Genomic DNA, 23,955 nt, shown 5'->3' on the forward strand with positions numbered 1-23,955 from the left:
GCCCACTTGCTCTCTCTAACCCCCCCACACCCACTTGCTCTCTCTACCCCCCCCATGCCCACTTGCTCTCTCTCCCCCCCACCACACGCATTTGCTCTCTCCCCCCCACCACGCGCCCTCGCCCCCTCTCCCCGGCCGCGCGCCCTCGCCCCCTCTCCCCGGCCGCGCGCCCTCGCCCCCTCTCCCCGGCCGCGCGCCCTCGCCCCCTCTCCCCCTCTCCCCGGCCGCGCGCCCTCGCCCCCTCTAACCGGCCGCGCGCCCTCGCCCCCTCTAACCGGCCGCGCGCCCTCGCCCCCTCTCCCCGGCCGCGCGCCCTCGCCCCCTCTCCCCGGCCGCGCGCCCTCGCCCCCTCTCCCCGGCTGCGCGCCCTCGCCCCCTCTCCCTGGCCGCGCGCCCTCGCCCCCTCTCCCCCTCCGCGCGCACTCGTTCTCTCTCCCCCCGCGCGCACTCGTTCTCTCTCCCCCCGCGCGCACTCGTTCTCTCTCCCCCCACGCGCACTCGCTCTCTCTCCCCCCCGCGCGCACTAGCTCTCTCTCCACCCCGCGCGCATTCGCTCTCTCTCCACCCCGCGCGCATTCGCTCTCTCTCCACCCCGCGCGCACTCGCTCTCTCTCCACCCCCGCGCGCACTCGCTCTCTCTCCACCCCCGCGCGCACTCGCTCTCTCTCCACCCCGCGCGCACTCGCTCTCTCTCCACCCCCGGCGCGCACTAACGCGCTCTCTCTCCACCCCCGCGCGCACTCGCTCTCTCTCCACCCCCGCCTGCGCACTCGCTCTCTCTCCACCCCCGCGCGCACTCGCTCTCTCTCCACCCCCGCGCGGCCACATCGCTCTCTCTCCACCCCCGCGCGCACTCGCTTCTCTCTCCACCCCCGCGCGCACTCGCTCTCTCTCCACCCCCGGCGCGCACTCGCTCTCTCTCCACCCCCGCGCGCACTCGCTCTCTCTCCACCCCCGCGCGCACTCGCTCTCTCTCCACCCCCGCGCGCACTCGCTCTCTCTCCACCCCCAGCGCGCCACTCGCCTCTCTCTCCACCCCCGCGCGCACTCGCTCTCTCTCCACCCCCGCGCGCCACTCGCTCTCTCTCCAACCCCGCGCGCACTCGCTCTCTCTCCACCCCCCGCGCGCACTAGCTCTCTCTCCACCCCCGCGCGCACTCGCTCTCTCTCCACCCCCGCGCGCACTCGCTCTCTCTCCACCCCCGCGCGCACTCGCTCTCTCTCCACCCCCCGCGCGCACTCGCTCTCTCTCCACCCCCGCGCGCACTCGCTCTCTCTCCACCCCCGCGCGCACTCGCTCTCTCTCCACCCCCGCGCGCACTCGCTCTCTCTCCACCCCCGCGCGCACTCGCTCTCTCTCCACCCCCGCGCGCACTCGCTCTCTCTCCACCCCCCGCGCGCACTCGCTCTCTCTCCACCCCCGCGCGCACTCGCTCTCTCTCCACCCCCGCGCGCACTCGCTCTCTCTCCACCCCCGCGCGCACTCGCTCTCTCTCCACCCCCGCGCGCACTCGCTCTCTCTCCACCCCCGCGCGCACTCGCTCTCTCTCCACCCCCGCGCGCACTCGCTCTCTCTCCACCCCCGCGCGCACTCGCTCTCTCTCCACCCCCGCGCGCACTCGCTCTCTCTCCACCCCCGCGCGCACTCGCTCTCTCTCCACCCCCGCGCGCACTCGCTCTCTCTCCACCCCCGCGCGCACTCGCTCTCTCTCCACCCCCGCGCGCACTCGCTCTCTCTCCACCCCCGCGCGCACTCGCTCTCTCTCCACCCCCGCGCGCACTCGCTCTCTCTCCACCCCCGCGCGCACTCGCTCTCTCTCCACCCCCGCGCGCACTCGCTCTCTCTCCACCCCCGCGCGCACTCGCTCTCTCTCCACCCCCGCGCGCACTCGCTCTCTCTCCACCCCCGCGCGCACTCGCTCTCTCTCCACCCCCGCGCGCACTCGCTCTCTCTCCACCCCCGCGCGCACTCGCTCTCTCTCCACCCCCGCGCGCACTCGCTCTCTCTCCACCCCCGCGCGCACTCGCTCTCTCTCCACCCCCGCGCGCACTCGCTCTCTCTCCACCCCCGCGCGCACTCGCTCTCTCTCCACCCCCGCGCGCACTCGCTCTCTCTCCACCCCCGCGCGCACTCGCTCTCTCTCCACCCCCGCGCGCACTCGCTCTCTCTCCACCCCCCGCGCGCACTCGCTCTCTCTCCACCCCCGCGCGCACTCGCTCTCTCTCCACCCCCGCGCGCACTCGCTCTCTCTCCACCCCCGCGCGCACTCGCTCTCTCTCACCCCCGCGCGCACTCGCTCTCTCTCCACCCCCGCGCGCACTCGCTCTCTCTCCACCCCCGCGCGCACTCGCTCTCTCTCCACCCCCGCGCGCACTCGCTCTCTCTCCACCCCCGCGCGCACTCGCTCTCTCCCCGCCCCCGCGCGCACTCGCTCTCTCTCCGCCCCCGCGCGCACTCGCTCTCTCTCCGCCCCCGCGCGCACTCGCTCTCTCTCCGCCCCCGCGCGCACTCGCTCTCTCTCCGCCCCCGCGCGCACTCGCTCTCTCTCCGCCCCCGCGCGCACTCGCTCTCTCTCCGCCCCCGCGCGCACTCGCTCTCTCTCCGCCCCCGCGCCCACTTTCTGTCTGGCCCCCCCGCGCCCACTTTCTGTCTGGCCCCCCCGCGCCCACTTTCTGTCTGGCCCCCCCGCGCCCACTTTCTGTCTGGCCCCCCCGCGCCCACTTTCTGTCTGGCCCCCCCGCGCCCACTTTCTGTCTGGCCCCCCCGCGCCCACTTTCTGTCTGGCCCCCCCGCGCCCACTTTCTGTCTGGCCCCCCCGCGCCCACTTTCTGTCTGGCCCCCCCCGCGCCCACTTTCTGTCTGGCCCCCCCGCGCCCACTTTCTGTCTGGCCCCCCCCGCGCCCACTTTCTGTCTGGCCCCCCCGCGCCCACTTTCTGTCTGGCCCCCCCGCGCCCACTTTCTGTCTGGCCCCCCCGCGCCCACTTTCTGTCTGGCCCCCCCGCGCCCACTTTCTGTCTGGCCCCCCCGCGCCCACTTTCTGTCTGGCCCCCCCGCGCCCACTTTCTGTCTGGCCCCCCCGCGCCCACTTTCTGTCTGGCCCCCCCGCGCCCACTTTCTGTCTGGCCCCCCCGCGCCCACTTTCTGTCTGGCCCCCCCGCGCCCACTTTCTGTCTGGCCCCCCCGCGCCCACTTTCTGTCTGGCCCCCCCGCGCCCACTTTCTGTCTGGCCCCCCCGCGCCCACTTTCTGTCTGGCCCCCCCGCGCCCACTTTCTGTCTGGCCCCCCCGCGCCCACTTTCTGTCTGGCCCCCCCGCGCCCACTTTCTGTCTGGCCCCCCCGCGCCCACTTTCTGTCTGGCCCCCCCGCGCCCACTTTCTGTCTGGCCCCCCCGCGCCCACTTTCTGTCTGGCCCCCCCGCGCCCACTTTCTGTCTGGCCCCCCCGCGCCCACTTTCTGTCTGGCCCCCCCCGCGCCCACTTTCTGTCTGGCCCCCCCCGCGCCCACTTTCTGTCTGGCCCCCCCGCGCCCACTTTCTGTCTGGCCCCCCCGCGCCCACTTTCTGTCTGGCCCCCCCGCGCCCACTTTCTGTCTGGCCCCCCCCGCGCCCACTTTCTGTCTGGCCCCCCCCGCGCCCACTTTCTGTCTGGCCCCCCCGCGCCCACTTTCTGTCTGGCCCCCCCGCGCCCACTTTCTGTCTGGCCCCCCCGCGCCCACTTTCTGTCTGGCCCCCCCGCGCCCACTTTCTGTCTGGCCCCCCCGCGCCCACTTTCTGTCTGGCCCCCCCGCGCCCACTTTCTGTCTGGCCCCCCCGCGCCCACTTTCTGTCTGGCCCCCCCGCGCCCACTTTCTGTCTGGCCCCCCCGCGCCCACTTTCTGTCTGGCCCCCCCGCGCCCACTTTCTGTCTGGCCCCCCCGCGCCCACTTTCTGTCTGGCCCCCCCGCGCCCACTTTCTGTCTGGCCCCCCCGCGCCCACTTTCTGTCTGGCCCCCCCGCGCCCACTTTCTGTCTGGCCCCCCCGCGCCCACTTTCTGTCTGGCCCCCCCGCGCCCACTTTCTGTCTGGCCCCCCCGCGCCCACTTTCTGTCTGGCCCCCCCGCGCCCACTTTCTGTCTGGCCCCCCCGCGCCCACTTTCTGTCTGGCCCCCCCGCGCCCACTTTCTGTCTGGCCCCCCCGCGCCCACTTTCTGTCTGGCCCCCCCGCGCCCACTTTCTGTCTGGCCCCCCCGCGCCCACTTTCTGTCTGGCCCCCCCGCGCCCACTTTCTCTCTGGCCCCCCCGCGCCCACTTTCTCTCTGGCCCCCCCCGCGCCCACTTTCTCTCTGGCCCCCCCGCGCCCACTTTCTCTCTGGCCCCCCCGCGCCCACTTTCTCTCTGGCCCCCCCGCGCCCACTTTCTCTCTGGCCCCCCCGCGCCCACTTTCTCTCTGGCCCCCCCGCGCCCACTTTCTCTCTGGCCCCCCCGCGCCCACTTTCTCTCTGGCCCCCCCGCGCCCACTTTCTCTCTGGCCCCCCCGCGCCCACTTTCTCTCTGGCCCCCCCGCGCCCACTTTCTCTCTGGCCCCCCCGCGCCCACTTTCTCTCTGGCCCCCCCGCGCCCACTTTCTCTCTGGCCCCCCCGCGCCCACTTTCTCTCTGGCCCCCCCGCGCCCACTTTCTCTCTGGCCCCCCCGCGCCCACTTTCTCTCTGGCCCCCCCGCGCCCACTTTCTCTCTGGCCCCCCCCGCGCCCACTTTCTCTCTGGCCCCCCCGCGCCCACTTTCTCTCTGGCCCCCCCGCGCCCACTTTCTCTCTGGCCCCCCCGCGCCCACTTTCTCTCTGGCCCCCCCGCGCCCACTTTCTCTCTGGCCCCCCCGCGCCCACTTTCTCTCTGGCCCCCCCGCGCCCACTTTCTCTCTGGCCCCCCCGCGCCCACTTTCTCTCTGGCCCCCCCGCGCCCACTTTCTCTCTGGCCCCCCCGCGCCCACTTTCTCTCTGGCCCCCCCGCGCCCACTTTCTCTCTGGCCCCCCCGCGCCCACTTTCTCTCTGGCCCCCCCGCGCCCACTTTCTCTCTGGCCCCCCCGCGCCCACTTTCTCTCTGGCCCCCCCGCGCCCACTTTCTCTCTGGCCCCCCCGCGCCCACTTTCTCTCTGGCCCCCCCGCGCCCACTTTCTCTCTGGCCCCCCCCGCGCCCACTTTCTCTCTGGCCCCCCCGCGCCCACTTTCTCTCTGGCCCCCCCGCGCCCACTTTCTCTCTGGCCCCCCCGCGCCCACTTTCTCTCTGGCCCCCCCGCGCCCACTTTCTCTCTGGCCCCCCCGCGCCCACTTTCTCTCTGGCCCCCCCGCGCCCACTTTCTCTCTGGCCCCCCCGCGCCCACTTTCTCTCTGGCCCCCCCGCGCCCACTTTCTCTCTGGCCCCCCCGCGCCCACTTTCTCTCTGGCCCCCCCGCGCCCACTTTCTCTCTGGCCCCCCCGCGCCCACTTTCTCTCTGGCCCCCCCGCGCCCACTTTCTCTCTGGCCCCCCCGCGCCCACTTTCTCTCTGGCCCCCCCGCGCCCACTTTCTCTCTGGCCCCCCCGCGCCCACTTTCTCTCTGGCCCCCCCGCGCCCACTTTCTCTCTGGCCCCCCCGCGCCCACTTTCTCTCTGGCCCCCCCGCGCCCACTTTCTCTCTGGCCCCCCCCGCGCCCACTTTCTCTCTGGCCCCCCCGCGCCCACTTTCTCTCTGGCCCCCCCGCGCCCACTTTCTCTCTGGCCCCCCCGCGCCCACTTTCTCTCTGGCCCCCCCGCGCCCACTTTCTCTCTGGCCCCCCCCGCGCCCACTTTCTCTCTGGCCCCCCCGCGCCCACTTTCTCTCTGGCCCCCCCGCGCCCACTTTCTCTCTGGCCCCCCCGCGCCCACTTTCTCTCTGGCCCCCCCGCGCCCACTTTCTCTCTGGCCCCCCCGCGCCCACTTTCTCTCTGGCCCCCCCGCGCCCACTTTCTCTCTGGCCCCCCCGCGCCCACTTTCTCTCTGGCCCCCCCGCGCCCACTTTCTCTCTGGCCCCCCCGCGCCCACTTTCTCTCTGGCCCCCCCGCGCCCACTTTCTCTCTGGCCCCCCCGCGCCCACTTTCTCTCTGGCCCCCCCGCGCCCACTTTCTCTCTGGCCCCCCCGCGCCCACTTTCTCTCTGGCCCCCCCGCGCCCACTTTCTCTCTGGCCCCCCCGCGCCCACTTTCTCTCTGGCCCCCCCGCGCCCACTTTCTCTCTGGCCCCCCCGCGCCCACTTTCTCTCTGGCCCCCCCGCGCCCACTTTCTCTCTGGCCCCCCCGCGCCCACTTTCTCTCTGGCCCCCCCGCGCCCACTTTCTCTCTGGCCCCCCCGCGCCCACTTTCTCTCTGGCCCCCCCGCGCCCACTTTCTCTCTGGCCCCCCCGCGCCCACTTTCTCTCTGGCCCCCCCGCGCCCACTTTCTCTCTGGCCCCCCCGCGCCCACTTTCTCTCTGGCCCCCCCGCGCCCACTTTCTCTCTGGCCCCCCCGCGCCCACTTTCTCTCTGGCCCCCCCGCGCCCACTTTCTCTCTGGCCCCCCCGCGCCCACTTTCTCTCTGGCCCCCCCGCGCCCACTTTCTCTCTGGCCCCCCCGCGCCCACTTTCTCTCTGGCCCCCCCGCGCCCACTTTCTCTCTGGCCCCCCCGCGCCCACTTTCTCTCTGGCCCCCCCGCGCCCACTTTCTCTCTGGCCCCCCCGCGCCCACTTTCTCTCTGGCCCCCCCGCGCCCACTTTCTCTCTGGCCCCCCCGCGCCCACTTTCTCTCTGGCCCCCCCGCGCCCACTTTCTCTCTGGCCCCCCCGCGCCCACTTTCTCTCTGGCCCCCCCGCGCCCACTTTCTCTCTGGCCCCCCCGCGCCCACTTTCTCTCTGGCCCCCCCGCGCCCACTTTCTCTCTGGCCCCCCCGCGCCCACTTTCTCTCTGGCCCCCCCGCGCCCACTTTCTCTCTGGCCCCCCCGCGCCCACTTTCTCTCTGGCCCCCCCGCGCCCACTTTCTCTCTGGCCCCCCCGCGCCCACTTTCTCTCTGGCCCCCCCGCGCCCACTTTCTCTCTGGCCCCCCCGCGCCCACTTTCTCTCTGGCCCCCCCGCGCCCACTTTCTCTCTGGCCCCCCCGCGCCCACTTTCTCTCTGGCCCCCCCGCGCCCACTTTCTCTCTGGCCCCCCGCGCCCACTTTCTCTCTGGCCCCCCCGCGCCCACTTTCTCTCTGGCCCCCCCGCGCCCACTTTCTCTCTGGCCCCCCCCGCGCCCACTTTCTCTCTGGCCCCCCCGCGCCCACTTTCTCTCTGGCCCCCCCGCGCCCACTTTCTCTCTGGCCCCCCCGCGCCCACTTTCTCTCTGGCCCCCCCGCGCCCACTTTCTCTCTGGCCCCCCCGCGCCCACTTTCTCTCTGGCCCCCCCGCGCCCACTTTCTCTCTGGCCCCCCGCGCCCACTTTCTCTCTGGCCCCCCCGCGCCCACTTTCTCTCTGGCCCCCCCGCGCCCACTTTCTCTCTGGCCCCCCCGCGCCCACTTTCTCTCTGGCCCCCCCGCGCCCACTTTCTCTCTGGCCCCCCCGCGCCCACTTTCTCTCTGGCCCCCCCGCGCCCACTTTCTCTCTGGCCCCCCCGCGCCCACTTTCTCTCTGGCCCCCCCGCGCCCACTTTCTCTCTGGCCCCCCCGCGCCCACTTTCTCTCTGGCCCCCCCGCGCCCACTTTCTCTCTGGCCCCCCCGCGCCCACTTTCTCTCTGGCCCCCCCGCGCCCACTTTCTCTCTGGCCCCCCCGCGCCCACTTTCTCTCTGGCCCCCCCGCGCCCACTTTCTCTCTGGCCCCCCCGCGCCCACTTTCTCTCTGGCCCCCCCGCGCCCACTTTCTCTCTGGCCCCCCCGCGCCCACTTTCTCTCTGGCCCCCCCGCGCCCACTTTCTCTCTGGCCCCCCCGCGCCCACTTTCTCTCTGGCCCCCCCCGCGCCCACTTTCTCTCTGGCCCCCCCGCGCCCACTTTCTCTCTGGCCCCCCCGCGCCCACTTTCTCTCTGGCCCCCCCGCGCCCACTTTCTCTCTGGCCCCCCCGCGCCCACTTTCTCTCTGGCCCCCCCGCGCCCACTTTCTCTCTGGCCCCCCCGCGCCCACTTTCTCTCTGGCCCCCCCGCGCCCACTTTCTCTCTGGCCCCCCCGCGCCCACTTTCTCTCTGGCCCCCCCGCGCCCACTTTCTCTCTGGCCCCCCCGCGCCCACTTTCTCTCTGGCCCCCCCGCGCCCACTTTCTCTCTGGCCCCCCCGCGCCCACTTTCTCTCTGGCCCCCCCGCGCCCACTTTCTCTCTGGCCCCCCCGCGCCCACTTTCTCTCTGGCCCCCCCCGCGCCCACTTTCTCTCTGGCCCCCCCGCGCCCACTTTCTCTCTGGCCCCCCCGCGCCCACTTTCTCTCTGGCCCCCCCGCGCCCACTTTCTCTCTGGCCCCCCCGCGCCCACTTTCTCTCTGGCCCCCCCGCGCCCACTTTCTCTCTGGCCCCCCCGCGCCCACTTTCTCTCTGGCCCCCCCGCGCCCACTTTCTCTCTGGCCCCCCCGCGCCCACTTTCTCTCTGGCCCCCCCGCGCCCACTTTCTCTCTGGCCCCCCCGCGCCCACTTTCTCTCTGGCCCCCCCGCGCCCACTTTCTCTCTGGCCCCCCCGCGCCCACTTTCTCTCTGGCCCCCCCGCGCCCACTTTCTCTCTGGCCCCCCCGCGCCCACTTTCTCTCTGGCCCCCCCGCGCCCACTTTCTCTCTGGCCCCCCCGCGCCCACTTTCTCTCTGGCCCCCCCGCGCCCACTTTCTCTCTGGCCCCCCCGCGCCCACTTTCTCTCTGGCCCCCCCGCGCCCACTTTCTCTCTGGCCCCCCCGCGCCCACTTTCTCTCTGGCCCCCCCCGCGCCCACTTTCTCTCTGGCCCCCCCCGCGCCCACTTTCTCTCTGGCCCCCCCGCGCCCACTTTCTCTCTGGCCCCCCCCGCGCCCACTTTCTCTCTGGCCCCCCCGCGCCCACTTTCTCTCTGGCCCCCCCGCGCCCACTTTCTCTCTGGCCCCCCCCGCGCCCACTTTCTCTCTGGCCCCCCCGCGCCCACTTTCTCTCTGGCCCCCCCGCGCCCACTTTCTCTCTGGCCCCCCCGCGCCCACTTTCTCTCTGGCCCCCCCGCGCCCACTTTCTCTCTGGCCCCCCCGCGCCCACTTTCTCTCTGGCCCCCCCGCGCCCACTTTCTCTCTGGCCCCCCCCGCGCCCACTTTCTCTCTGGCCCCCCCGCGCCCACTTTCTCTCTGGCCCCCCCGCGCCCACTTTCTCTCTGGCCCCCCCGCGCCCACTTTCTCTCTGGCCCCCCCGCGCCCACTTTCTCTCTGGCCCCCCCGCGCCCACTTTCTCTCTGGCCCCCCCGCGCCCACTTTCTCTCTGGCCCCCCCGCGCCCACTTTCTCTCTGGCCCCCCCGCGCCCACTTTCTCTCTGGCCCCCCCGCGCCCACTTTCTCTCTGGCCCCCCCGCGCCCACTTTCTCTCTGGCCCCCCCGCGCCCACTTTCTCTCTGGCCCCCCCGCGCCCACTTTCTCTCTGGCCCCCCCGCGCCCACTTTCTCTCTGGCCCCCCCGCGCCCACTTTCTCTCTGGCCCCCCCGCGCCCACTTTCTCTCTGGCCCCCCCGCGCCCACTTTCTCTCTGGCCCCCCCGCGCCCACTTTCTCTCTGGCCCCCCCGCGCCCACTTTCTCTCTGGCCCCCCCGCGCCCACTTTCTCTCTGGCCCCCCCGCGCCCACGTTCTGTCTGGCCCCCCCGCGCCCACGTTCTGTCTGGCCCCCCCGCGCCCACGTTCTGTCTGGCCCCCCCGCGCCCACGTTCTGTCTGGCCCCCCCGCGCCCACGTTCTGTCTGGCCCCCCCGCGCCCACGTTCTGTCTGGCCCCCCCGCGCCCACGTTCTGTCTGGCCCCCCCGCGCCCACGTTCTGTCTGCCCCCCGCGCCCACGTTCTGTCTGCCCCCCGCGCCCACTTTCTGTCTGCCCCCCGCGCCCACTTTCTGTCTGGCCCCCGCGCCCTCTTTCTGTCTGGCCCCCGCGGCCACTTTCTGTCTGGGCCCCGCGCCCTCTTTCTCTCTGGCCCCCGCGCCCTCTTTCTCTCTGGCCCCCGCGCCCTCTTTCTCTCTGGCCCCCGCGCCCTCTTTCTGTCTGGCCCCCGCGCCCACTTTCTGTCTGGCCCCCGCGCCCACTTTCTGTCTGGCCCCCGCGCCCACTTTCTTTCAGGCCCCCGCGCCCACCTTCCGCCCGGCCCCCCGCGCCCACCTTCCGCCCGGCCCCCCGCGCCCACCTTCCGCCCGGCCCCCCGCGCCCACCTTCCGCCCGGCCCCCCGCGCCCACCTTCCGCCCGGCCCCCCGCGCCCACCTTCCGCCCGGCCCCCCGCGCCCACCTTCCGCCCGGCCCCCCGCGCCCACCCTCCGCCCGGCCCCCCGCGCCCACCCTCCGGTCTGCCCCCCGCGCCCACTTTCCGGTCTGCCCCCCGCGCGCACTCGCTCTCTCTCCCCCCGCGCGCACTCGCTCTCTCTCCCCCTACCGCGCGCACTCGCTCTCTCTCCCCCTACCGCGCGCACTCGCTCTCTCTCCCCCTACCGCGCGCACTCGCTCTCTCTCCCCCTACCGCGCGCACTCGCTCTCTCTCCCCCTACCGCGCGCACTCGCTCTCTCTCCCCCTACCGCGCGCACTCGCTCTCTCTCCCCCCTACCGCGCGCACTCGCTCTCTCTCCCCCTACCGCGCGCACTCGCTCTCTCTCCCCCCTACCGCGCGCACTCGCTCTCTCTCCCCCCTACCGCGCGCACTCGCTCTCTCTCCCCCCCTACCGCGCGCACTCGCTCTCTCTCCCCCCTACCGCGCGCACTCGCTCTCTCTCCCCCCTACCGCGCGCACTCGCTCTCTCTCCCCCCTACCGCGCGCACTCGCTCTCTCTCCCCCCTACCGCGCGCACTCGCTCTCTCTCCCCCCTACCGCGCGCACTCGCTCTCTCTCCCCCCTACCGCGCGCACTCGCTCTCTCTCCCCCCTACCGCGCGCACTCGCTCTCTCTCCCCCCTACCGCGCGCACTCGCTCTCTCTCCCCCCTACCGCGCGCACTCGCTCTCTCTCCCCCCTACCGCGCGCACTCGCTCTCCCCCCCCTACCGCGCGCACTCGCTCTCTCTCCCCCCTACCGCGCGCACTCGCTCTCTCTCCCCCCTACCGCGCGCACTCGCTCTCTCTCCCCCCCTACCGCGCGCACTCGCTCTCTCTCCCCCCCTACCGCGCGCACTCGCTCTCTCTCCCCCCTACCGCGCGCACTCGCTCTCTCTCCCCCCTACCGCGCGCACTCGCTCTCTCTCCCCCCTACCGCGCGCACTCGCTCTCTCTCCCCCCTACCGCGCGCACTCGCTCTCTCTCCCCCCTACCGCGCGCACTCGCTCTCTCTCCCCCCTACCGCGCGCACTCGCTCTCTCTCCCCCCTACCGCGCGCACTCGCTCTCTCTCCCCCCTACCGCGCGCACTCGCTCTCTCTCCCCCCTACCGCGCGCACTCGCTCTCTCTCCCCCCTACCGCGCGCACTCGCTCTCTCTCCCCCCTACCGCGCGCACTCGCTCTCTCTCCCCCCTACCGCGCGCACTCGCTCTCTCTCCCCCCTACCGCGCGCACTCGCTCTCTCTCCCCCCTACCGCGCGCACTCGCTCTCTCTCCCCGCCCCCACGCGCACTTGGTTTCTCCACCCCGCGCACACTTGCTCGCTCCCCCTGCACACACATTAGCTCTCCCTCCCTCTCCCCAAGAATACTTGTCCCTCCCCCCCACGCAAACTTACTCTTTCACCGCCCCAACGCGCACACTAGCTCTCTCTCCCCCACGCACACTTGCTCTCTCTCCCCCTACCACGCGCGCTTGGTCTCTCTCCCCCTACCACGCGCGCTTGGTCTCTCCCCCCGCCCCCACGCGCACTTGGTTTCTCCACCCCGCGCACACTTGCTCGCTCCCCCTGCACACACATTAGCTCTCCCTCCCTCTCCCCAAGAATACTTGTCCCTCCCCCCCACGCAAACTTGCTCTTTCACCCCCCCAACGCGCACACTAGCTCTCTCTCCCCCACGCACACTTGCTCTCTCTCCCCCTACCACGCGCGCTTGGTCTCTCTCCCCCTACCACGCGCGCTTGGTCTCTCCCCCCTACCACGCGCACTTGGTCTCTCCCCCCTGCCACGCGCACTTGGTCTCTCCCCCCTACCACGCGCACTTTTTCTCTCCGCCCTACCACGCGCACTTTTTCTCTCCCCCCTACCACGCGCACTTTTTCTCTCCCCCCTACCACGCGCACTTTTTCTCTCCCCCCTACCACGCGCACTTTTTCTCTCCCCCCTACCACGAGCACTTGGTCTCACCTCCCTACCACGCGCACTTGGTCTCTCCCCCCTGCCACGCGCACTTGGTCTCTCCCCCCTGCCACGCGCACTTGGTCTCTCCCCCCTGCCACGCGCACTTAGTCTCTCCCCCCTGCCACGCGCACTTGGTCTCTCCCCCCTGCCACGCGCACTTGGTCTCTCCCCCTGCCACGCGCATTTGGTCTCTCCCCCCTGCCACGCGCACTTGGTCTCTCCCCCTGCCACGTGCACTTGGTCTCTCGCCCCTACCCCGCGCACTTGGTCTCTCCCCCCTACCACGCGCACTTGGTCTCTCCCCCCTACCACGCGCACTTGGTCTCTCCCCCCTACCACGCGCACTTGGTCTCCCCCCCTACCACGCGCACTTGGTCTGTCCCCCCTACCCCGCGCACTTGGTCTGTCCCCCCTACCCCGCGCACTTGGTCTGTCCCCCCACCCCGCGCACTTGGTCTGTCCCCCCTACCCCGCGCACTTGGTCTGTCCCCCCTACCCCGCGCACTTGGTCTGTCCCCCCTACCCCGCGCACTTGGTCTGTCCCCCCTACCCCGCGCACTTGGTCTGTCCCCCCTACCCCGCGCACTTGGTCTGTCCCCCCTACCCCGCGCACTTGGTCTGTCCCCCCTACCCCGCGCACTTGGTCTGTCCCCCCTACCCCGCGCACTTGGTCTGTCCCCCCTACCCCGCGCACTTGGTCTGTCCCCCCTACCCCGCGCACTTGGTCTGTCCCCCCTACCCCGCGCACTTGGTCTGTCCCCCCTACCCCGCGCACTTGGTCTGTCCCCCCTACCCCGCGCACTTGGTCTCTCCCCCCTACCCCGCGCACTTGGTCTCTCCCCCCTACCCCGCGCACTTGGTCTCTCCCCCCTACCCCGCGCACTTGGTCTCTCCCCCCTACCCCGCGCACTTGGTCTCTCCCCCCTACCCCGCGCACTTGGTCTCTCCCCCCTACCCCGCGCACTTGGTCTCTCCCCCCTACCCCGCGCACTTGGTCTCTCCCCCCTACCCCGCGCACTTGGTCTCTCCCCCCTACCCCGCGCACTTGGTCTGTCCCCCCTACCCCGCGCACTTGGTCTGTCCCCCCTACCCCGCGCACTTGGTCTCTCCCCCCTACCCCGCGCACTTGGTCTCTCCCCCCTACCCCGCGCACTTGGTCTCTCCCCCCTACCCCGCGCACTTGGTCTCTCCCCCCTACCCCGCGCACTTGGTCTCTCCCCCCTACCCCGCGCACTTGGTCTCTCCCCCCTACCCCGCGCACTTGGTCTCTCCCCCCTACCCCGCGCACTTGGTCTCTCCCCCCTACCCCGCGCACTTGGTCTCTCCCCCCTACCCCGCGCACTTGGTCTCTCCCCCCTACCCCGCGCACTTGGTCTCTCCCCCCTACCCCGCGCACTTGGTCTCTCCCCCCTACCCCGCGCACTTGGTCTCTCCCCCCTACCCCGCGCACTTGGTCTCTCCCCCCTACCCCGCGCACTTGGTCTCTCCCCCCTACCCCGCGCACTTGGTCTCTCCCCCCTACCCCGCGCACTTGGTCTCTCCCCCCTACCCCGCGCACTTGGTCTCTCCCCCCTACCCCGCGCACTTGGTCTCTCCCCCCTACCCCGCGCACTTGGTCTCTCCCCCCTACCCCGCGCACTTGGTCTCTCCCCCCTACCCCGCGCACTTGGTCTCTCCCCCCTACCCCGCGCACTTGGTCTCTCCCCCCTACCCCGCGCACTTGGTCTCTCCCCCCTACCCCGCGCACTTGGTCTCTCCCCCCTACCCCGCGCACTTGGTCTCTCCCCCCTACCACGCGCACTTGGTTTCTCCACCCCGCGCACACTTGCTTGCTCCCCCTGCCCACACATTAGCTCTCCCTCCCTCTCCCCAAGCATACTTGTCCCTTCCCCCCACGCAAACTTGCTCTCTCACCCCCCCAACGCGCACACTAGCTCTCTCCCCCGCGCGCATTTGCTCTCTCCCCCACACACACACTTGCTCTCTCTCCCCCCCATGCACACTATCTCTCTCTCCCCCATGCACACTTGCTCTCTCTCCCCACATGCATACTTGCTCTCTCTCCCCCCCCGCGCACACTTGCTCTCTTTCCCCCCCACGTACACTTGCTCTCTCTCTTCCCCCTCCGCGCACACACTTGCTCTCTCTCCCTCACCATGCGCGCACTTGCTCTCTCTCCCCCCCCCACGCGCGCACTTGCTCTCGCTACCCCCACAGGCAGTGCTCTCTCTCCCCACCCCTACACGCACACTTGCCCTCTCTCCCCCCACGCACATTTGCTCTCTCCGCCCCCACGCACACTTGCCCTCTCTTCCCCTCCACACACACACACTTGCTCTCTCTCCCCACCCCATGCCCGCTTGCCCTCTCCCCCCTACGTGCACTTGCTCTCTCTTCCCTCCCCATACACTTGCTTTCTCTCCCCCCAGCGCACACTTGCTCTCTTTCCCCCCCACACACACTTGCTCTCTCACCCCACCCACGCTTGCTCTCTCCCCCCCACGCGCACTTGCTCTCTCTTCCCTCCCCACACACACTTGCTCTCTCTCCCCCATGCACACTCGCCTTCTCTCTCCCCTACACACACTTGCTCTCTCTCTCCCCCTACACACACACTTGCGCGCTCTCCCCCCCCACGCACACTTTCCCCTTCTCCCCCCCACACACACTTGCTCTCCCTCCTCTCCACCACTCACACTTGCTCTCTCTTCCCCCCACCCATGCACACTTGCTCTCTCTCCCCTCCCACACACACTTGCTCTCTCTCCTCCCCCACTGCCCGTGCGCGCTAGCTCTCTCCCCCCTCTGCATGCTTGCTCTCTCTCCTCTTCCTTACCTTTCCTCTACCCCATAATTCCCCGCCTTTGTGCCATGCAATGGGATTGTCTGACTGTTTGTTGGCCCTGGATATTCTCCCCTCACTTTCTCGAGAGAGCTCTTATTTGCAATTTGTTCTTACCCTCAGAGAACGTGGGAAACCGAAGAGGAAACCACGGAAGGAGAAAGTGAAACTGGAGACGGTCGAGCAGGTGGAGCCTCCTAAAAGGTAAAGGAAGCCACCATTTTTCCCTTTGAGTGAGGAGCACAACATTGCATTGCCCCTCATATTGGCCCTCTCCCCCCCTCTGCTTCTGTTCCTCCTTTGAGCGATCCTCCGCCCGATTTCATTTCCACATCAGCTGAATGTTGGGGCATTCGGAACAGTTCCCAAACTGCTGCTGTTTCAAGGGAGTGCAAGAGTGGAGCGGCCCTGTCAGGGTTTTGACAAACCTGTGAAGGTAAACAGGCAAGTTGATGAGGCAGTTTGGGGTACATGGATTTGCAAATCGCGGCCTTGGATAGAAAAGAAACAAAGAAATGCTGCTGAACCTTCACAAATCATTCAGCCCTCAGGGAGAGGATTGTGTAAAAGGGGGCAGGGTAGGCTGATGTTCCCTCTGATTTTTCTCTGCTGTGCACTGCACTGCACCGCACCATGCCTTTCAGATCGCCACACAGCCATGCATGCATGTACCTCAGTGGAGATTGGTCAAGGGCCCTAGAGAGGGCAAAAAACAAAGTTTGCCAAGAGGATGTTTGGGACAAAGAGCTTCAGTTAGGGAGAGAGACGAAGGAAATGGCTACTTAACCAGAGCTCAGAGCTTTAAAGTAGCCTGGTTACTGACTCTCCTGCCAGTTGAGGTAACTTTTCATTATTTACTCTGTCAAAACATCTCAATTATGGACAGGTCAATTAAATCTCCTTAACCTTCTATACTGTAAGGAGAACAGCCCCAGTTTCTCAACATACCAGAAAGTCCCCCATTTCTGGTACCGTTCTAGTATATTTTCTCTGCACCATCTTCAAGTCCTTGAAGCCCTCCTGAAGCTGGTGCCCAGAATTGTACTCTGGCTGGGGCATGACTGCTGAATTATACGGCTTTATTACAACAACTTTGCCTGCTAAATTCCTAGGGGACGCATCCTGCCAATGTGAGTGCAAACACGTTACCAGTACTTTGTTTCCTCCCCCCTCACCAATTCCCTATCCAAAGCTTCTTTGTTCATGTACCTCCTGTATTAAGCTGCAAAAGGTTTTCTACCATGTCCATTCTAAAAGTGAGCACAAAACCAATTGAATTGGCCTTTGTTGGCCCTTCCGGTTAACTGTTTCTTGCCCTATTTCTGATCATTTCATTTATTCTTGACCCTTTGTTCCCTGGATGTTCTTCTCAATCAACTTTGCAGCTTGGATTCTTTAATTTCCGAACATTTTTTCTTGTTCCAACGCTTCAAGTCCGTACAATAATACGACAACTGTGGCTTCATAAGCTCTTGCCACATGGCAGGGGTGAGGGACTTCAATTACGCAGAGACTGGAGAAGCTGGGATTGTTCTCCTGAGGGCAGAGTAGGTTAAGGGGAGATTTGGTTGAGGCGTTCAAAATCATGAAGAGTTTTGTTAGAGTAAATAAGGACAAGTAGTTTGCTGTGGCAAGTGGGTCATTACTACAGGTTGTGGGTTTAAAACAATTGGCAAAAGAAATGGAATGTGATGGGAAATGTCTTTCTGTGGAGACTTGTTGAGATCTGGATTGCACCAACAAGAGTCGCAGCAAGTGGGAATCAGATTCAGTCGGAACATTGAAAAGGCAATTGGACGTGTACTTGAAGAGGACTAAACTGGATATCACTTCCACTGGCACAAAGGGCCGACTGACCCACCCCTGTGTTTTAAGTTTGCAGATGACACAAAGCTGGGTGGAAGGGTGAGCTATGAGGAGGATGCAGAGATGCTTCAGTGTGATTTGGACAAGCTGAGTGAGTGGGAAAATGCATGGCAGATGCAGTATAATGTTAATAGATGTGAGGTTATCCATTTCAGTCGTAAAAACAGGAAGGCAGATTATTATCTGAATGGCTATAAATTGAGAGAGGGGAATGTGCAACGAGACCTGGGTGTCCTTGTGCACCAGTCACTGAAGGTAAGCATGCAGGTGCAGCAGGTGGTAAAGAAGGCAAATGGTATGTTGGCCTTCATAGCCAGAGGATTCGAGTACAGGCACAGGGATGTCTTGCTGCAATTGTACAGGGTCTTGGTGAGACCACACCTGGAATATTGTGTGCTGTTTTGGTCTCCTTATCTGAGGAAGGATGTACTTGCTATAGAGGTAGTGCAGCGAAGGTTTACCTGACTGATTCCTGGGATAGCGGGACTGACATATGAGGAGAGATTGAGTCGATTAGGATTATATTCACTGGAGTTCAGAAGAATGGAGGGAAATCTCATAGAAACCTATAAAATTCTAACAGGACTAGACAGGGTAGATGCAGGAAGGATGTTCCCGATGGTGGGGGAGTCCACAACTAGGGGTCACAGTTTGAGGATACGGGGTAGACCATTTAGGACTGAGATGAGGAGAAATTTCTTCACCCAGAGAGTGGTGAGCCTGTGGAATTTGCTACCACAGAAAGTAATTAGGACTAAAACATTGTATGTTTTCAAGAAGGGGTTAGATATAGCTCTTGGGGCGAAAGGGATCAAAGGGTATGGGGAGAAAGCGGGAGCAGGCTATTGAGTTGGATGATTAGCCATCATGATAGTGAATGGCGGAGCAGGCTCGAAGGGCTGAATGGCCTAATCCTGCTCCTAGTTTCTATGTAAGATCCTGTGATTCCTTGTCCATGTGTAGTTTGCATAATTATGTGGCTGACGCCTCATCCCTTCAATCTTTGACAGGAGGCCACGGAGATCCAAAGAAGACAGAGGCCCTCGCCAACCCAAAAAGCGGTAAGTCTGGCACCAGGGCGCGGGGCAGTGACTGATATATAACCCGGTTATGGAGGCTTCACCATTGGGGAGTTCTGCTTCCAACATAAGACTGGTTGAAGTTTGTCACAAAACATGATGGTTCTAGTTAAGGGGAGGGTGGGGGAAGTGGGTGCGGGCTGGAAGAGAAACTGGGCCTTCCGGTAAAACGAAGCTGGGGTGCGAGCGAATGCCCTCGTCTAACTGCTCCCTTCTCTGTCTCAGGAAGAAGCCTCCTATCCAGTACGTGCGCTGTGAGATGGAAGGCTGTGGAACTATCCTCGCCAATCCAAGGTATCTGCAGGTCAGTGCAAACTTGATCCGTTTGGCACACTTCATTCTTTTTATGCACCTTTTTTTTAAATCAAGTATCTTTTGCAGACTCTTGACCATCTGTGTCATCCTGACCCAGAGTCGGGTTAGACTGTGCAGTGTTACTTACATTTAGAATAGGGTTAACCTAGACTGTGCAACTTGGATCTAGAATAGGGTTAAATTCTTCAGTGTTATGGTGACCTAAAATACTGCTAAATTGTGTGTTGACCCTCTGACCTAGAATGTGGTTAAACTGTATACTCTCTCTCTGATCTAGAATGGAGTTAAATTGTCTGCTGCCACTCCGACCTAAAATAGGGTTAAACTGCGCACTGTCAATTCTCTAGAAAAGGGGTTAAGCAGCACAGTGTAAATAGAAAATGTTGGAAACACTCAGCACCTCTGGCAGCGTTGTGGAGAGAGGATTAGGCTTAATGTTTCATCTCAAGGACCTTTCTTCAGAGCTCCTTAAACTTGAACCAGAACTTCAGTCCTTGACATGGACGTTAACTCCATTTCTTTCCTGGTGGATGCTGCCAGACCAGCATTTACTGTTTTTATTTCAGGTTTCCAGCATCGCAGGGTTTTACTTTTCTTAAATTGTACAGTACTGCTGTGATCTAGAATAGGATCAAATTGTGTTTTGGCTCTGACCTAGACTATGGTTAAATTGCTGTGTCACTCAGGTGGTGTTAAACTGGACTCTCTGTTAGTTTGATCTAGAATAGGATTAGATAGTACAGTGCCATTCACATCTAGATTGAGGTTCACCTGCAATGTTGCTCTGATCTAGAGTATGGTTAAACAGTGCAGTGTCACTCTGACTCAGAATAGGGTTAAACTGCAGTATCAATCTGATCTAGAATTGTGTTAAACGGTGCGCTGTTACTCTAATCTAGAAAAGGTTTGAACTGCAGTGTGACACTGATCTAGAATGCGGTTCACTGGCACTCTGATCTAGCATGGGGTTAAACTGGGCTCTGTTTGTCTGATCCAGAATAGGGTTAGCTGGTGCAGTGTCATTCCAAATAGAATAATTTTAAACAGTGCAGTGTCACGCTGATCTAGAATGTGGTTAAACAGTGCAGTGCCATACTGATCTAGAATCGGGTTAAATTGGGCTTGGTTAGTCTGATCTAGAATGGGATTGAACAATATTACTTTGATCTAGGACAGGGTTAAACTGTGCATTGACACTCAGATTTGTAACAGGGTTACTCTAATCCAGGATAAAGCTACACTGTGCACTGTGACTTGGATCTAGAATAGGGTTTAACTGTGCACTGTCACCCTGATCTATGTATGATTCCACTGAGAACATTAAACCGACGACAAAGCTAATGGTCAAGATTTCATTTTTTATAGTTTTTGCTTGAACAATCAAACCAAAATCAACATAATTTAAATAGGAATTGCCAGACAAATCACAGTCAATATATATTATAAATTACACATTGAATAGCACGTACATCAAAGATAGATTTTCGGGATTTACAGGTAGCCCACTCAGCATATTTGGCACCAACTTCAGCCATAAAGCCCTTCAAAGCTGAACTTCCTTGATAGAATTCCAGCTTCGCTTCATTGTGGATTTAGCCACCGAACCTCTTCGGATAGCAGCTGCCAACCAATCCAAGTTCCACGGGCATGGTTTTCACCAAAATGGCGCACCTCTCCGGAACCATCTCAGCTCCGCTCATGATGGTATTGATCTACCAGCATTACCTTTATCCTCTGATGACAACCCCTGTGCACTGTACGGTCAGTCAATTACTTTAAGGAACAAAAATGTCTGCAACAACCTTGTTGCCAGCTCCTGGATCCAACCTTTATTTTCTTCAGCCTCCCTGCAGTGCACTGCTGAACTATCTGAGCTCAGATGGTCTTGTGTCTTTTACCTGATTTCAGCCAGCTTCAGTTTCACCAGAAACCTGAGGTTTTCTCTTTCAGTTTCAGTTTCCATAGAAACCTGAAGGTTCAGTTCCCTTTTCAGTTAGCACCTGACTCACCAGAAAAAATGACCAGCTTTGAAACCAGGGTCAGTGCAACCAGCAGAACTTTTAGCGCATCATCTGTTAAGCCAATAGCTTACACAAGCTCCCCACACTGGTCCCTCAAACGGAGTCTGTCACATCTAGAATAGGGTTTAACTCTGAGCTGTCATTTTCACCGAGAATGGGGTTAATCTGTACACTAGCACTCTGATCTAGAAAAAGGAATAACCATGCAGTGTTACTCATGTGACAGTGATTGAGGTGACACTAGTCTCCTTATCATGGTTACACCTGTCTTTGCCTTTGAAAAGTAAATCATGGTTACACTAATCTCTCCCTATGAGATAGAGAGTTGTGGTTATACTAGTTACTTTCTGTGTGATAGTGAATTGGGTGATACGAGTCTCTCATCAGGGGGCTGGTGGGTTGTGGCTACATCAGCCTCCTCACGTGATGGTTGTGTTACACTAATCTCATCCCTCGCGATGGTGATGGTGACTGTCATCTTCTTTCAGCACCACATGAGGTATCAGCACATGCTAAAGAAGAAGTACGTCTGTCCACACCCTTCCTGCGGGCGCCTCTTCCGACTTCAGAAACAGCTGCTACGGCACACAAAGCACCACTCAGGTACGTGCCAGCAATCGGTGTGTGCCGATTGGTGGGGCTGATGATGTTGGGCAAGGGGAAGGGTTGCCTGGGTTCATTGTATGGTCTGTGCCTGCATACAGTGTCAAATCCTGTCGTCAGATCTGCATTCAGATTCTATGTCCAAAAGCAAAGTATACATGGCAAAGCGCGTGTTGCAGACTTTAGTCCAATACATTTCAATAATCATAACACATTCTAACAAACTCAACACGCACACGGACTCCCTTTTCCTCCCCCATCACAGCTGGAAACCGATTCTTATGAATATACTTAAGCCTTTCCCTAATTCGTAAGAGCTGCCCTTATACAACTAGAACTTGCCCTTCATTATGACAGGATTTTTTTCTTAATTCATCCATGGGATGTGACCGACGCTGGCTAGGCAGTCATATATTGCCCATCCCTAATGGCCCTCGAGAAGGTAGTGGTGAGCTGCCTCCTTGAACCATTGCAGTCCATGTGGTGCTGGTACACCCACAGTGTGGAGGTATTGAATGTTTGCAGATGGGGTGCTTTGTCCTGGATGGTTTCGAGCTTCTTGAGTGTTTTTGGAGCTGCACTCATCCAGGCAAGTGGAGAGTACTCCATCACATTCTTAACTTGTGCCTTGTCAATGGTGGACAGGCTTTGAAGAGTCAGGAGATGAGTTACTCACCGCAGGACTCTTAGCCTCTGACCTGCTCTTGTAGCCACAATATTTATATGGCTAACCCAATTCAGTTTCTGGTCAATGATAACCCCCCCAGGCTGTTGATTGCAACATGAACGAGCTGCCCCCTCACTAATGTCTGGATTCTTGTGTCAAAATTGGGAGAGCTGTCTCTCAGGCTAGTCAAGCAACAGCCTGACATATTATTGCTCACTATATTTCACCTTGCAGCCAATGCCCAAGGCACCTCCGTCACCATCCCCAGGTACATCCTAACTTCAGACCCGTGAAGCGTCACGGCATCAGGTCAAACATGGACATGGAAGCCACCTATCACCCTCCCTCGGCTGGTGAGTCAGCGCTCCTCCATGTTGAATGCCGCTTGGAAGAAGTACTGAGGGTAACAAGGGTGGGGGACTTAATACCCATCACCAAGAATGGCCAGGTAGCACGACTACTGACCAAACTGGCTGAACCCTGAAGAACATACATGTCAGATTTGGCCTGTGGCATATCGTGAGAGAATCAACATGAAGGGAAAACCAACGTGAACGGATCCCCCTGAATCTACCTGTTGCAGATGCTTCTGCCCATGATGGTATTGGTAGGGATGGCTACCCCACAGCCACTATGAAGATGAAGTCCTGTCTTCACACTGAGGGCACTCTCCTTCATGGTTGCACTGTCACTGTGCTAGGGGAAGGTGATGGCGTAGTGGTATTGTCGCTGGACTAGGAATCCAGAGACCCAGGGTAATGCTTTGGGGATGACAGATGGTGGAATTTGAATTCTGTAAAAATCTCGAATTAAAAGTCTGTTGATGACCATGAAACCATTGTCAATTGTTGTGAAAGCCCACCTGGATCACTAATGTCCCTTAGGGAAGGAAATCTGCCATCCTTACCTGGCGTACATGTGACTCCAGACCCGCAGCAATGGGGTTGACTCTGAAATGGACTAGCAAGCCATTCAGTTGTAAAAAACTGCTCCAAAGCCACAAAAAAAGAATGAAACTGGATGGACCACCTAACATCGACCGAGGCATTGGAAACGACAACGGCAATCTTAGCCCTATTGACCCTGCAGAGTTCACCTTACTAACATCTGGGGGCTAGTGCCAAAATTGGGAGAGCTCTTCTCAGACTAGTCAAGCAACAGCCTGACATAAACATCCTTACCGAATCATACCTTAAAGATATTGTCCCATACATCACTATCCCTGGGTATGTCCTGTCCCACCAGCAGGACAGACCCAGCAGAGGTGGTGGCACAGTTGTATACGGTCAGGATGGAGTTGCCCTGGGAGTCCTCAACATCGACTCCGGACCCCACGACGTCTCATGGCATCAGGTCAAATTTGGGCAAGGAAACCTCCTGCTGATTACCACGTACCGCCCTCCTTCAGCTGATGAATCAGTGCTCCTCCATGTTGAACACCACCTAGAGGAAGTACCGAGGGTGGCAAGGGAGCAGAATATACTCTGGGTGGGGGACTTCAATGCCTATCACCAAGAGTGACTTCGTAGCACCGCTACTGACCGAGCTGGCCGAATCCTAAACGACATAGCTGCTAGACTGGGTCTGTAGCAGATGGTGAGGAAACCAACAAGAAGAAAAAACATACTTACCCTCATCCTCAGCAACCTGCCTGCCACAGATGCATCTGTCCATGACTGTATAGGTAGGAGTGACCGCCGCACAGTCATTGTGGAGACAAAGTCCCGCCTTCACATTGAGGATACCCTCCATCGTGTTGTGTGGCACTACCATCATGCTAAATGGGATAGATTTCGAACAGACCTAGCAACTCAAGACTGGGCGTCCCTGAGACGCTGTAGGCCATCAGCAGCACCATAATTATACCCTAACACAGCGTGTAACCTCATGGCCCGGCATATCCCCAACTCTGCCATTGCTATCAAGCCAGGGGATCAACCCTGGTTCAATGAAGAGTGCAGCAGGGCATGCCAGGAGCAGCGCCAGGCATACTTAAAAATGAGAAGTCAACTGGTGAAGTTAGAACACAGCACTACTTGCGTGCAAAACAGCATAATCAGCAAGTCAGCGACAGGGCGAAGTGGTCCCACAACCAACGGATCAGGTCTAAGCTCTGCAGTCCTGCCACATCCAGTTGTGAATGGTGGTAGACAATTAAGCAACTCACTGGAGGAGGAGGCTC

At 62.7% G+C, this 23,955-nt stretch overlaps 1 protein-coding gene across 5 annotated transcripts in view; it reads left to right on the top strand.

The window, feature by feature from the left end:
- LOC121269419 (E3 ubiquitin-protein ligase ZFP91-like) overlaps positions 1-23,955 on the top strand; it is a 79,856-nt gene that overhangs the window by 50,506 nt on the left and 5,395 nt on the right. For all 5 annotated transcript variants that reach the window (XM_041174036.1, XM_041174035.1, XM_041174034.1 and 2 more), the window contains 4 exons: positions 15,346-15,426; positions 18,099-18,149; positions 18,393-18,471; positions 20,992-21,106. In XM_041174036.1, coding sequence (XP_041029970.1) covers positions 15,346-15,426; positions 18,099-18,149; positions 18,393-18,471; positions 20,992-21,106 — 326 coding nt within the window. The remainder of the gene's footprint in view (positions 1-15,345; positions 15,427-18,098; positions 18,150-18,392; positions 18,472-20,991; positions 21,107-23,955) is intronic.

The sequence above is a fragment of the Carcharodon carcharias genome, chromosome 24 (genome assembly GCF_017639515.1).
Source record: "Carcharodon carcharias isolate sCarCar2 chromosome 24, sCarCar2.pri, whole genome shotgun sequence".
NCBI lineage: Eukaryota > Metazoa > Chordata > Chondrichthyes > Lamniformes > Lamnidae > Carcharodon > Carcharodon carcharias.